Raw genomic sequence first — 14,815 nt, 5'->3', positions numbered from 1 at the left:
TTGGCTGTTGATTGCTGGTGTTGACCTCTTGATGTGTTGTGCCTCGCAGACGTCAAGCCGCCTGCTATCGCTGTATCTATCGATGATTTCTGTGTTGTTTGCTAAGATTTCTCTGGTGATGGTTTGTTTGTGGGAAGAGATTATATGTTCCTTATTGGAGCCCTGTTGCTTATGCATCGTTAAACGCCTGGAAAGAGATGTTGTTGCCTTGCCTATATACTGGTTTTTTTGAGGCTTACAGTCCCCAAGAGGGCATTTGAATGCATAGACGACGTTGGTCTCTTTTAAAGCGTTCTGCTTTGTGTCTGGAAAGTTTCTCATGAGTAGGCTGGCCGTTTTTCTGGTTTTATAGTAAATCGTCAGTTGTATCTTCTGATTTTTGTCTGTAGGGATAACATTTCTACTGACAATATCTTTCAGGACCCTTTCCTCCGTTTTATGGGCTGTGGAAAAGAAGTTCCTGTAAAATAGTCTAATAGGGGGTATAAGTGTTGTGTTAGTTGTCTCTTCAGAGGTTGCATGGCATTTCACTTTCCTTCTTATGATGTCTTCCACGAAACCATTGGAGAAGCCGTTGTTGACTAGGACCTGCCTTACCCTACAGAGTTCTTCGTCGACTTGCTTCCATTCTGAGCTGTGGCTGAGGGCACGGTCGACGTAAGCGTTAACAACACTCCTCTCGTACCTGTCCGGGCAGTCACTCTTGGCATTCAGGCACATTCCTATGTTTGTTTCCTTAGTGTAGACTGCAGTGTGGAAAACTCCGCTCCTTTCCATGACTGTTACATCTAGAAAGGGCAGCTTCCCATCCTTCTCCATCTCGTAAGTGAAACGCAACACAGAATTCTGCTCAAATGCCTCCTTCAACTCCTGCAGATGTCTGACATCAGGTACCTGTGTAAAAAGAACCGCCATATACTGCAAGTATGTTGACGAAATTCTTTTGATTTGAAAATTTTTTGATTTTTGATTTGAAAAAAACTATTTTTTTTTTTAAATAGCCACCTGCATAAGGATATTTTAACGTTGTGTTAAAATTTCAAAGCAATCGGTGAAGAATTTTCGCAAATTACAGCATGTATTTCTCTTACATCCAACAGATGGCACTATTTAAAAAAATGCATGTTTTTCCTGTCACAGGTGAGGCATGTATATAGGAGAAATATAAAAACATGCGCCTATTCGAATGCAACGTTGTGTCAAAATTTCAAAATATTCAGTAAAGAGGTTTCGAAGATTTCCCTCACTTGAAAAACATATGAAAAACACAGTTTAAAAAAAAAAAATTGTATTTTCCTGTTGCAGACGAGACATCTATATAATATGCATATAAAAACCCGCTCGGATGCGAATGGAACGTTCTATGAAAATTTCAAAGCAATCGGTGAAGAACTTTCGGAGATTAGCGATTTTGAACAAACGAACATTTACATTTTTATTTATATAGATATAATAAATACAGAATAATAACACATAACTCATTATTATATGGGAAATCTGTCCATCTAGGTGGCACCAGCTGCATGTCCACTTTGAGGACTCTCCTTACTACTACTTTTCTTCTTTGTGCGTCGGACAGGTGTTTGCATCTCTTTAGCCCTGATTTCCAGTAAATAATAGGTGTTATTGCTATTATCAGTATCGGGTGCCGCCCGTCCTGTACACATTTATTAAAAAAAATCGTAAAAAAAAAACATTTCTAAACAAACCAGGATGAAATTACCACGACGCTGATGCCAAATAACGGGAAATTTGTTTAAAAGTTTTCACTATATTTCATATTTAGAAAAATACTCCTCATGCACTGGGCCCCTTAGTCAAATCTATATCAACAGATGTTGTCAACTTCTAGAGGAACTTGTAGAGGAGACTAAGCCTCGCATTGGTAACATCTAAAAGTCTGCTAACCTTTTTTGGATGACCCATAAATGTGCGGTTTTTCCTGTATAATAGAATGATGATAGATGGAATAACTGGTGTGAATTTTATTTTGCCTCAAGTCTACAAGAGTTTGCTATTTATCCAGTAATATTGCTGACCTCAGGCTGGTCAAGGCAGTCCAAGAAGGTAATCAATTCCCTCTTGATAAGCAAAAGGTTTGGCTAATTCATCAGTTCTGTTATTCATTCGGAGACCAATAAGTGAAGGAACCTCACCCGCAACTACGTTATATCAATGGCAGAAGATCGTTTCAATCGATTATATGTGTATGCGGTATATCTTAGACCTACTTCGTACCCGTAAGAATAGCACTAACACACGCCCTTACCTACAAACTAAGAAATCCTAATAATGATTTTTATTGTTAATTGTTTTAACATGTATTCTATCTTCCTCAGGTCCATTTACAAACCTACTGGCAGGTTCTGGTTCAATTGGTTATTGTTTACTTCATGTTCATTGTTGTTTCGTTACTGTGCTTCCCTATATGCCCATCAACTGCACATTGTTCAGCCTATATGCTTAATAATTCATTACTATACATTCTATATGCTTAATTCTTAGTTACTCTTCATACTTTGCTCATCATTGGGGTATTGTACACTTCATGCTCATCCTTTATATGGTAGCTCAATAGTACTACAAAATGTTCATAAGGTATTAGTCACAAAACAGTGAATTAGTAGTTATAAATTATGACTTTCAGACCATTTGCGCATCCTTACATCGGAATTTCAGCATTATCTGGAAGACATATTTTAACTTTATCACCATTACCAATCCTGAGAATCATTCATTTTCAGCATTTATGCTTCATCTGCCAATATATCGTTGCTCAGCCTAGCTTCAGTTTGCTGGCAGATATACGCCTTGATTATGAGCATTAATGTTTTAACGATATAAAAACAATATGTATTATATTAGTCTTTATTTTTGCTTCTAAATTACATTAATAATAATAAAAAAAGATATAAGACATGCATACTTGGACCTTGATTCATACATAAACTCTACTGTGATGTATTGATGCCAATTACATATGACTGGGAATTATACCGTCATATCAAACAGCCAATAATTTTTCATTGAATTTTTTATTTGAAATTATTTTGTACGAAAGTTGTCATGTGAGTGCTAAACAAAAAAATGTAAAGAAGAGGTGTCAGACTTCCTTGAATCTATATGTTCACTTGCTTGTGCAATTCACGTATTCATTTCCAATATGAAACACCGACTCTGCCAGTGGAGCCGCCATTATAACCACTGCCAAGGAAGCTGCCACCGTAACCACTCCCAAAGGAGTTTCCACCGAGCCTTCCACCTTGGAAGTTGCCACCGTAGGTTCCATCAAGGGAACTGCCACCGAAACCTAAGCCAGAGGATCCTCCGATGTAACCTCTATTGAAGCCGCTTCCAAGGCTGCCTCCATATCTACCCTGGGGCGCTCCAAGGTTGAAAATGGAATGACTCGTGGCGCCGCTTCCCAAATCGTAGCCTCCACCAACACCTCCAAAGGAACCGTAACGTGTTCCTCCACCAACACCTCCAAAGGAACCGTAACGTGTTCCTCCACCAAATGAGCCGAAGCCTCCTCCAATGCCTGGACTGGAGAGCCCATAGCTTCCACCTGCGTAAGGATAAGTGGAGTAGGAACTTGCATCGGGTTCAGCACAACTGCAGGCCACCAGGACGGCAACGCTCATTGACACTATCACCAGCTTCTGAAAATTAGTAAAGTATGAGTTTAACTCAGTGAGGAATATACGCATTACATCAAGTACCCGCATACACTGCGTATAATATGTGTTGGCAATCTGTTTTCTATTTGATCTATCATAGATTTTAATGTTCAACAAAGCAGCAAAATATAACCAATTAAATTTTTCTACTTTAATAGTCAACCAGCTTCAAGTAAATTATGTCTAACCATAATGTTGGCTGTAGCAAGGCTCCAAGTGAACTGACTTCAAGAAGAAGCGGCGCGCCTTTTATATCGACGGTAGCAGTCACCAGAAACTCTTCCTGGGTCAGAGGTGATGGCACGAAGGTAGTATTATAAAACCCATACATAAGTATTTCCTTGTATAGATCTGATATTCCAGGCACACAACACCGGCAACCATTCATCCAATAGCCTTCAGTATGCTGAAAAGGTTTACAAAGTTAATTCTGTTAGTTGGCTGGAATGAACGTTAAACGCCTCGATTCATACCAGAACAATTAGGTTTTTGGATGTTTCTTAACTCTGACCTTGGCGCTGATGGGCGTTCGTTTCATGTACTCAATTCACGGAAGCATCACTGATCTATGAAAGTGAGTACACACGATGTGGCGTGTGCACTCGCAAATTTCTTTCTTAACATGATATCTGGAAAGTCAAATATCTACGTGAATTAAATTTTAAATAGTAGCTCGAGCACTGACAGTGGTATGGTATTGTGGATAATTAGTCGTCATTCCTATCATCATCATTATCATTATGATAGCGATCATTGCCTGGGCAAACCTGGGAATGAACATTGAAAATTCTCACTGTTACACTCGCCCAATTGTCACGTATTCCACCACTGTCACACTGCAGTGTACATCCAGGCTCTCAAAAGTCAGGACGAACATTCTTCCAGGCACAATCATAGCACTCACGCATACACCCAGACTCCCAATGCCACACTCTAGTATAAATCTAGACTCTCAAAATCACTCCATTAATAATATTAACTCTCCAATCGTCAACGTTTAATCTCAATCAATACTCCTATGTCATACTCCAACTGACATTATGATCGCTACCGTTGCACTTCACCATATTTACAGACCCTTGCCATCACACTTCATCGTACTTCCAAACCCCTGCCATCACACTTCAACATACTTCCGGATCCCTGCCACTACACTTCACCATACATCCATTCTCCCGCTGTCAAACTCCAGGCTACAGTACATCCTCGCTCCCACCGTCACACTCCAGCATACATCCAGGCCCCTACGATCACACTCCAGTATTCATCAAGATGCCTAACGTCACACGCCATCGTACATCCAAACCCTTACCATCACACTCCAGCATACAATCAGTCCTACCGTCACAGTCCATCATACATCCAGACTCCTACGGTCACACTCCAGTATACATCAAGTATTCAATATCACCGTCACAATGTCAGAAAGGCTGAACAACGCTTGTACCCTTGGTATATCTGACCGACTAAAACATCTCGTTGATATGTTCTTGATTTATTAATTCTATATATAAATATTTCCTAACAGTATTCGTTAAAAATTTTAATGCTGCAGCTTTGAGGAATTGTGTATTTGATCAGTCAGTAAGATTTTCATCAGACACTTGCTTCAGTGTTTTCTATCATTGTTAATGAAATACATAAAATTACGTTTAGTATTATTATTTTTATTTTTGTATTTTGAGGTATGGAGGTATTTTTTTTAAGCATGTCAAGAGCGACATGCCTTCAGATGCCAACATGAAGAGGAATGAAATCTCATATGAATTTCCTTCAGAAGCTAAACCTTTCATAAGAATATCATTGAATAAATATTTCCAGTGTTGTTATTTTGTCTGTTAAGTGCCAAACTCGCGCTCTTTGATTTGTAGTAAACAAATTTTCAGACTTTATTTGTCTTTTACAAGTTCAGTGGCAAAATATATATCTGCAAGTTCGATATGAGCTGTGCAGCTCATAATGTGACCATTTTTCTGTATTATTATGCACCCAATACCCATCCCGTGGGCGGTGGTGGAAAGGGTTTCAGAGGCACATAATCGGTTAGGGAATTGAACCCAATAGTTCATTTAACTAAGAAATTGACAATTTTTTAAGCTAGTTACACCATTGTTAATGTTACATACATATGTATATATAAATACAATAATATACTCAAGTTCATATACATGTCAATAATTTTTATATATCACAAGTGATTCAACAAGAGGATCACAACAGTCACTATACAAGGCACTTTACATCTATGCTGAGACACGTAGTTACTAATCCTGCTCCTTACCCACCCAACTGGGCGCCAGCTTTATAGTCATATGCAAGTCTTACCTACAGTTTAGGGCCTGCGCAGGAATATTCCTGCAAAACAAAACAAACAAAAAACTACAATTATCAAATTTTGAATTCTTCCCAAAATACCAGGCAGCATATCATTATGAATTAAATACTACCATATTTCTTGTGCTTCACTGATGGTGTTATCTCGGAATTCCTCGATTTTTTCTCACTCCATTATATAATGACGCAAAGTATGTGAATAGCTCTGCTGACAGAATTTACACTAAGTCAAATCAACATCAGCAGATGTTGCAAACTCCCTGAGGTGCTTGTTGCCGAGACTAAACCTAGCAGTTGTAACATCTAGAGGTTTGCTAACCTTATAGGAAGACCCATAGTCGTGCGGTTCTTCCTGCTTAATAGAATGATGATGGGGTAACTGACGTAAATTTCCCTTTGCCTCAAGTCTACGAGAATTTGTTGATGTTCCCGGAATATTGCTGACCTCAGGCTGCTCAAAGGCAGTCCAAGACGGTAATCCATTCCCTCTAATGAGCAAAGGTTTTGGCTAACTCATCAGTTCCATCATTCATTCGGAGACCAATATTGGAAGAAATCTAACCCGCTACGATGTTGTATCAATGATAGAAGTTTATTTCAATCGATTATATGTGATGCAGTATATCTTAGACCTACTTCATAGCCGCAAGAATTGCACTAATACACGTCATTGCCTGTAAACTAAGCACCTTTAATAATGCTTTTTATTGTTAATTGTTTTTACATATATTCCATCTTTCTTCTCAGGTTCATTTACAAAACCTACTGGAAGGTTATAGTTCATTTGGTTACTGTTAACCTAATGCTTTTTGTTTCGCTATTGAGCTCCCTATATGCCCATCAATATCATACTGTACATCTTATATGCTCAATAATTGATTATTATACATTCTCTATGTTTAATAATTTGTTGCTCGTCATACTATGCTCATCATTGTAGTATTGTTCATTTGATGCTCATCATTGTAGTATTGTTCATTAGATGTTCATCGTTTTATCAATAGTATTACAAAATCCTCATAATGTATTAGTCGCAAAACAGTGAATTATTAATTATATCTCATCAGTCCATGACCATTTACTCATTCGTATATCAGAATTTTGGCATTATCCGGATGACTTATTTTTAACTTTATTACCATTGCCAATCTTGAGAATCCTTCATTAATTTTGTCATTTATGCTTCATCGGCCAATCTATCGTTCATTTTCTTAGCCTTGCTCCACAATACACTTCACAATACATCCATTCTCCGGCTGTCAAACTCGAGGGTACCGTACCTGTTCACTCCACATTCATACTCAGGCATACATCCAGACCCTATCATTACACTCCAGCATACATTTAGATCCCTACCGTTACACTCATGCACACATCCGGACCCCTACCGTCACACTCCAGCATACAGACAGACTTCTGCGTCAAAATATCTTATGCTGAATCAATCGCCAATGAGTTTCCTCCAGGTATTCTTTGACATTAAGACCGGAGAAAGGAACAGACGAAAAATATTTATCATTGTGCCTAGCGCACAATACACTGCATTGACTCTAGCATTAAGGATTACAAGAAGATAATTCTGAATAGTACTATTTATTTGTTTTAATTATGATAACATATTTTGTCCTCAAATATGGAAAATTATATATAAAGACTGTTCGTAATTAACATATAAAGCATATTGAGATACCGTTCATATATTGATGTCTCTTACCATCTGAGATTTATGGCTTCAAAAAAAGTAATTTAACCTAATTTTTCACTACAAAAGATCTAATTCGAAAGTTTGCTTCTGATTGCTGGAATGTTGACTTCTGAGTGCTGGAATGTTGACCTCTGAGTGTTGGAATGTTAACGTCTGAGTGGTGGAATGTTGACTCCTGAGTGCAGGAATCTTGACTTTTGAGTGCTGGAAAGTTGAGTATGGAGTGCTGGAAAAATATGAATGCTATCTGACAGACTTCGTTATCATATTTCGGTTTCATGTTCGTGCGGTTCTTATATTTATTTCCCATACGATGCTCCGATGCTGCCAGTAGAGCCACCACCGAATCTTCCACCAAATAAGTTATCACCAAAACCACCCAGGGACCTGCCACCGAATCCTCCACCAAGTGAGCTGCCATCGTAACCGCTGCCGAGGGACCTGCCACCAAAACCACCCAGAGAGCTGACACCATAACCACGAAGAGAGCTGCTACCGAAACCTAGGCTAGAGGATCCTCCATGTCCAAAGCTGCCTCCGTATCCACCCTGGGGCGTTCCAAGGTTGAAAATGGAATGACTTGTGACGCCGCTTCCGGAACCGTAGCCTCCACCAACACCTCCAAAGGAACCGTGACGCGTTCCTTCACCAAATGTACCAAAGCCTCCTCTGATGCCTGGGCTGGAGAGCCCAAAGCCTCCTGCGGTAGAGGAGGTGGAGAAGGAACTCACTTCAGGTTCAGCACAACTGGAGGCCACCAGGACGGCAACACTCATTGACACTATCACTAGCTTCTGAAAATTAATAAAAAAAATATATATCAGAGATGAATAAAGAATTTACATCAAAGCAGACGCTTTCACTCCCTATAATTCATGCTAGCAATATATTTACTACTAATTTTGTAATGTAATGTACAACAAGGTAACAAAAAAAAAATGAAAATTTTCCATTATAACGAAAGCCGGTTTCAAACAATTATCTCATACCATGATGTTGACTGTAACAAGGCTCGAAGTGAACTGATGCCAAGAGGAAGCGGCGCGCCTTTTATAACGACGGTGCCAGTGTCCAGTGCCTCAGCCAGGGTCAATAGTGATGCCAAGTAAGGCATCGCAAATCAGTATTCACTCGTTTCTAATATGACCATTTTACTTTCAACCCATTTGAAAAAAAGCTTTAGATATATTGGTTGTCTGCTGTAAACTATTACTGAATTTATAACTTTTTACTGCATTATGCCTATATATTCCTAGTAGTCAACACCACCAAACATTAATTCATATAGTCTTCTGAAAGCTGGAAAGGTAAAAAGAAGTCATCTGATAATTGGCTGGAATACATTCTAAATATCGCAATTTATACCAAAATAATTAAGTTTATAATTAAGCGATGTTCCTTCATTCTGACCTTGGCACTGATCGGTGCTGGGTTTGCGTACTATAGACTCGGACTCACCATTGACCATATGTAAGTGACGTGCGAAGGGTTCATCTGGACAACTTTTACATCTCGTGATATATGAAAGAATAAATTGTATCGTGTATTTAATACTCATAGTAGTTGCTCGTGTTGGTCGCAGGTTTTGTTGCGGTTCACAGGAAATGGTAGCATTAGTAATGAGAACACAGAGAAAATAATTCTATTGTGATATATATCATTGATAAAACAAAATTGAGCTCTTAGGAGACTCGAACCCGCGACCAGCATATTGTCAGCCGCAACCTCTTCTGCTGCACTACCCTGACCTTGAAAAAATTATATATCCTGGGATTCTACTGAATCGACAGGAAGTGGGGCCGGTTTAATTTAAATTCTTTAATAAATAGTATAATTTATTGAGAACCACGTGCAATTTTCATCGAGTCAAGTGTGAAATACATGGTGGTGATCTTAATATATTTTTAAAAGTTTCCACTTAAGATTTCAGTGATAATATATTTTCTGTGAGACCTATACAGATCTTCTAGTGTTACTTAATAATTAATTTTCTCAGCGAAAGGAAGGAGGGAAAGAAATGGTGAAAAGGGATTGAAGATGGGGATATGAAGCTCGTGACCCCCCAAGGAGGGGTCTTAAGCCCCCACACTATTTAATGTACTTATGAACGCAATTGCAAATATTGATTTTCCGGAAGGAACACAACAAGTGGGATATTCAGATGATGTTCTAATACAAGCCCCAACCTTGAGAAAAATTAAACAGACAATTAAATTCCTTAGAAGGAAATGTATTGGGCTCAGTTTCACTCTTACCACAAACAAGACAAAAGCATACTCTCCTCACAAGCGGGGAGAAAATGAAGAACAACAAATTAATGGTGTAATACTTGAATGGGTTGACCACTATCGGTACCTTGGCGTCACTGTCGGCTGTAACAAGAGGAAGAAAGAGGAGCTCACCTAATCTCATAGGAACATGTAAAAGTCGACTCAGGGCACTGAAAGCTATTACCTGGATTGGACATAGAGCCTTGGGAGGATGACTCATGTAGGATTATCATCAAAGAAATGGCAAGATCCAACATGATACCACAAGAAATGAGTCACAAGTATCTTCAGGAAATATAAAATGAAGCCGGAGATGAATTATATCAAATCTACACTGATGGGTCATCTAACCCTGTCAATGGCAAGGCTGGTGCAGCATACAATGTAATCAGAAATAATGCCTCTCAATGCAGAGATGAAGAAAAAGCATGCATTGAGAACTATGCCTCTTCAACGCTAGCAGAGCTAACTGCCATTGTTATGGCATTAAGATTCCTTCAACGAAACACTAATGGCGAACGAGAGTACGAATTCAAAAGCAGCGCTACAAAGCCTAAGTAAAAATCGGGCAGAAAAGCTTGCGATAGTCGCTGAAATTAAGAGAGCTGTGAAGGGACTAACAACCCTAGGAAGAGTCGTCAAGTTTCTGTGGATCCCCCTCTTAAAAGATTCACCCATTTTGCACCCGCAAGATAACGTAAGATTTTATGGGTTAAGAGATGTTAATCTTCTTGTTTGAGGAGCTGTTCGCTTAAGACAGTCAGGCAAGTCCAAGCTGTGTCTGGGTACAAGTGACAGGATGAACAACATAGCGGGTTTTCTTCCTATTGGGGAGTGTTGTACATGCTGCTTTGGTGTATGTCCACTCACAGGATGAGTGGCGCTGCCCAGTAAACTCGCCCCTCAAGGAAAAAATAAAATGGGGAGGACGATGATAGGGACGAAGGGTTTCCAAGGTTACTGAGACTAGAGGGTACATAAGGAGATATGCTGAACAGAGGAGAATATATGTAATGACGGAAAGAGGGGGGGGGAGGGGAGGGATAAATCCGCGTACAGCATGGTGTCCCTTCAATATAAATAACTGGAAATGTGTTTTTGTTTGATGTTGTAGGAGAGAGAGAGAGAGAGGGAGAGAGAGAGAGAGAGAGAGAGAGAGAGAGAGAGAGAGAGAGAGAGAGAGAGAGAGAGAGAGAGAGAGAGAGAGAGAGAGAGAGAGAGAGAGAGAGAGAGAGAGAGAGAGAGAGAGAGAGAGAGAGAGAGAGAGAGAGAGAGAGAGAGACGAGACGAGAGAGAGAGTGACAGAGAAGGGAAGGGAGTTGGGTATGATACATATGTAATACTTTACTCTACTCATTATATTCTGGCTATTTTTTGCAAGCATGTCCTCAGTATCATAGTTTCAGATGCCATATGCGAATAAATACTGTAGATCTCACTCTCAATTATTTTTTGCAGCTAAAACATGCCTTTCAATATTACTGAAAATTTCATTTTGCTACTACTATGTTCGTTCAGTTCCAGGTGTGCTCTCCGGGAGACCCAGTATATAGTTCCTCAGACTTACTATGTTTTTTACAAACTCAGTATCAAGGGACATGTTTGTCATTTCAGTCCAGTACATCTTCCACCTACTTCTTCATTGCTATACGTACAGGACTTAATTAACGCTGTTACCTCTAATGTAATCACATAATTTGTACTTTTTGCTGTCAACTCTTTTAACAATGCAGAATGTGTATTAGATTCCAGAGGTGCATTTACAGAATCAACTGATAGATCCTAGTTCCTTTGGTTATTGAGCACCAACATGATTCTTCTTTGGTTATTGAACACTATAGGCTCACTATATGGTGTGTGTGTATACACAATATGCTCTTCACCTGGTGATTAAATATCTTATGCATCAGTAATTTTTTTTTAACTTTATGCCTCTAGGTAAGTGTCACCCACTGCTCATCACTTGAACTGTAGCCCCAAAAACTAACAGAATGCTAATATTTTTTTGTCACAAACCGATAGATAATTAATTATAATTTGAAAGGCTACAGAGTTAAGTTTTCAGTTTAAACTTTTTTCTTTCGACAATAATGTCAGTCAGTCACCACATTGTTAATCAGGGAACGTGGAACCAACTATTGTAGGATCGAAGAGCATGGAAAGGCTAATCACTAGCTTAACAAGTAAGTGTTTATTTCACCATACTTTCTTCTGAATACCAATGTTAACCTGTCACATGCCTTACACTTGCGTTCCAGTCCTCAAACACCCCTTACCAATCCCAGCTACTTGTTTCTTCAAAGACTACGCGTGTATGTTTCTTTATTGCGTGACGCAGAAACGACTGCATCAATTAGTCATAATTATTGCTCTGGTTATGAGCGAATGGCTCCTATGATAACATGAAAAATGCTGCTTAGCATCGCATGTGACAAGTGCAGTACTTCCCGGTGAAGACTGGTTGACCCTACCACTAGTATAGCCAGCTTGAGTTTTGAGACTGAAGGTTATGGATCGGATACCTTTAAGAGCAAGGATATAATAAAGTCATTTAAGTTCTTCCCAGGAAAGATTCAATGCATGATATTTCATATATATATCCTAAGAATAGCTACAGAGGTGTAAAGTGTCACTTAAGCACTGCATTTTTTTCAGAGAAGTCAATGGATCTAGGAATCTTTCTTCAGATCCTCTGTGGTTCCGGCTGCTGCTTTAATGTAACTACAGACAACATTTGTAAGCGTCAATTAAGTAGTAATACGGGTGAAAACAATTCTGGTGAGAGGTGGTGGAGTATTTTACTGTTTCTTTTACTGACCCGTAACATGAGTGTCAAAATATCTAATGTTTAATCAATCGCCAATTAATTTCTGCCAGGTGTTCTTTGAAATTAAGATCAGAGAAGTGAACAAACGAAAAATACTGAGTATTGTGCCTAGTGCACAATAAAGTGCATTGAATCTAGCATAAAGGATTACAAGAAGCCAATTTAATATAGTACTATTTATTTGTTTTAATAATGATAACATGTTTTGTGCTCAAACATGGAAAATTATACATAAAAACTGTTAGTGATTAACATATAAAGCATATTGAGATACTGTTCATATATATTGATGTCTCTTTCAAACCTTCTGAGATTTATACCTCAAATAAAGTAATTTAACTCAATTTTTCATTGCAGATGATCTCATTCGAAAGTTTATTTCTGAGTGCTTGAAAGTTGATTTCTGAGTGCTGGAATTTTGACTTCTGTGTGTTGGAATGTTAAAGTCTGAGTGCTGGAATGTTGACCTCAGAATACTGGAATGCTAAATTCTGAGTGCTGGAAAGTTGAGTATGGAGTGCTTGAAAAATATAAATACTATCTGAAAGAATTCCAAATCTCATTACTGTTTCATGTTCTTGCAGTTCTTATATTTATTTCCCATACGATGCTCCGATGCTGCCAATAGAGCCACCACCGAATCTTCCACCAAATGAGTTACCACCAAAACCACTGCTGAGGGACCTGCTACCAAAACCACCCAGGGAGCTGGCACCGTAACTACCGCCAAGAGAGCTGCCACCAAATCCTCGACCAAAGGAATTGCCGCTGAAACCTCCACCGAAGGAACTGCCATCATAACCACCAAGAGAGCTGCTACCGAAACCTAGATTAGAAGATCCTCCATGTCCAAAGCTGCTTCCGTATCCAACCTGTGGCGTTCCAAGGTTGAAAATGGAATGACTTGTGGCGCCGCTTCCGGAACCATAGCCTCCACCAACACCTCCAAAGGAACCGTGACGTGTTCCTTCACCAAATGAGCCAAAGCCTCCTCCGATGCTCGGGCTGGAGAGCCCAAAGCCTCCTCCTGCGGTAGAGGAGGTGGAGAAGGAACTCACTTCAGGTTCAGCACAACTGGAGGCCACCAAGACGGCAACAAGCATCGACACTATCACCAGCTTCTGAAAATTAATAAACATTTTTATATATCAGAGATGAATAAACAATTTACATCCAAGTACACGCTCTCACTCCCTATGATTCATGATAGCAATCAATACATTTACTAGTAATTTTGTAATATATTTTAATGTACAACAAGGTAACAAAAATAATAAATGAAAATTTTCCACTATAATGATAACCGGTTTTAAGTAATTATCTCATACCATGATGTTGACTGTAACAAGGCTCGAAGTGAACTGATGCCAAGAGGAAGCGGCGCGTCTTTTATATAGACGGTGCCAGTGTCCAGTGCCTCAGTCAGGGTCAATAGTGATGCCAAGTAAGGTATCGCAAATCAGTATTCACTCGTTTCTAATATGACCATTTTACATTCAACCCATTTGAAAAAAACTTATTTAGATACGCAGACGATTAGCTTTAACATCTTTAGTTATTTTGCTTGTCTGCTGTAAACTATAACTGCGTTTATAAGATCTTACTGCATCATTACTATATATTCCAAATTGTCAACACTATCAAACATTAATTTATATAACCTTCTGAATGCTGGAAAAGTAAACAAAGTCGACTGATAATTAACTAGAATATATACTAAACACCGCGACTCATACCAGAACAATTGAGTTTGGCGATGTACCTTCTTTCTGACCTTGACACTGATGGGTGCTGGATTTTCGTACTCAAGACACGGACTCGCCTTTGACCAAATGTAAGTCTCGTGCCAAGTGTTCATCTGGAAAACTCTGTCTGATCGTGTTATATGGAAGGTTAAATAGTAACGTGTATTTAATGCTCATAGAAGTAGCTCAAATACTGGTCGTAGGTTGTGTTGGGGTTCAGAGGAAGTGGTAGCAATAGTATTGCTTACACAGAG

At 39.0% G+C, this 14,815-nt stretch overlaps 2 protein-coding genes across 2 annotated transcripts; both read right to left on the bottom strand.

Annotated features, from left to right (window-relative positions):
- Window positions 1-1,505: 1,505 nt before the first annotated feature.
- On the bottom strand, window positions 1,506-8,833 carry LOC123754150 (uncharacterized). The gene is made up of 6 exons (XM_069310498.1): window positions 8,696-8,833; window positions 8,032-8,513; window positions 6,334-6,502; window positions 3,907-4,086; window positions 3,173-3,662; window positions 1,506-1,657 (listed from the first exon to the last, which is right to left on the bottom strand). The coding sequence occupies exons 1-6, from the start codon at window positions 8,831-8,833 to the stop codon at window positions 1,506-1,508; spliced, it is 1,611 nt and encodes a 536-aa protein (XP_069166599.1).
- A 4,576-nt stretch (window positions 8,834-13,409) lies between these two features.
- LOC138355458 (keratin, type I cytoskeletal 9-like) lies at window positions 13,410-13,919 on the bottom strand. Its single transcript, XM_069310489.1, has one exon. The coding sequence runs from the start codon at window positions 13,917-13,919 to the stop codon at window positions 13,410-13,412; it is 510 nt and encodes a 169-aa protein (XP_069166590.1).
- Window positions 13,920-14,815: the final 896 nt, after the last annotated feature.

This window comes from Procambarus clarkii, chromosome 6 (genome assembly GCF_040958095.1).
Source record: "Procambarus clarkii isolate CNS0578487 chromosome 6, FALCON_Pclarkii_2.0, whole genome shotgun sequence".
In the NCBI taxonomy this organism is placed as follows: Eukaryota; Metazoa; Arthropoda; class Malacostraca; order Decapoda; family Cambaridae; genus Procambarus; species Procambarus clarkii.
Note: the sequence above shows the minus strand (reverse complement) of the source record. Positions and strands in the feature narration are given on the sequence as shown.

Coding starts and splice junctions, on each gene's coding strand:
- LOC123754150 (XM_069310498.1), bottom strand. CDS start 8,833: ATGCCTTACTTGGCATCACTATTGACCCTGGCTGAGGCACTGGACACT. Junction 6,503..8,031: donor ACTGGCAGCATCGGAGCATC/GTATGGGAAATA, acceptor TTTGCTCATTAG/AGGGAATGGATTACCGTCTT. Junction 1,658..3,172: donor CGGCTCCACTGGCAGAGTCG/GTGTTTCATATT, acceptor AAATGTGTACAG/GACGGGCGGCACCCGATACT.
- LOC138355458 (XM_069310489.1), bottom strand. CDS start 13,919: ATGCTTGTTGCCGTCTTGGTGGCCTCCAGTTGTGCTGAACCTGAAGTG.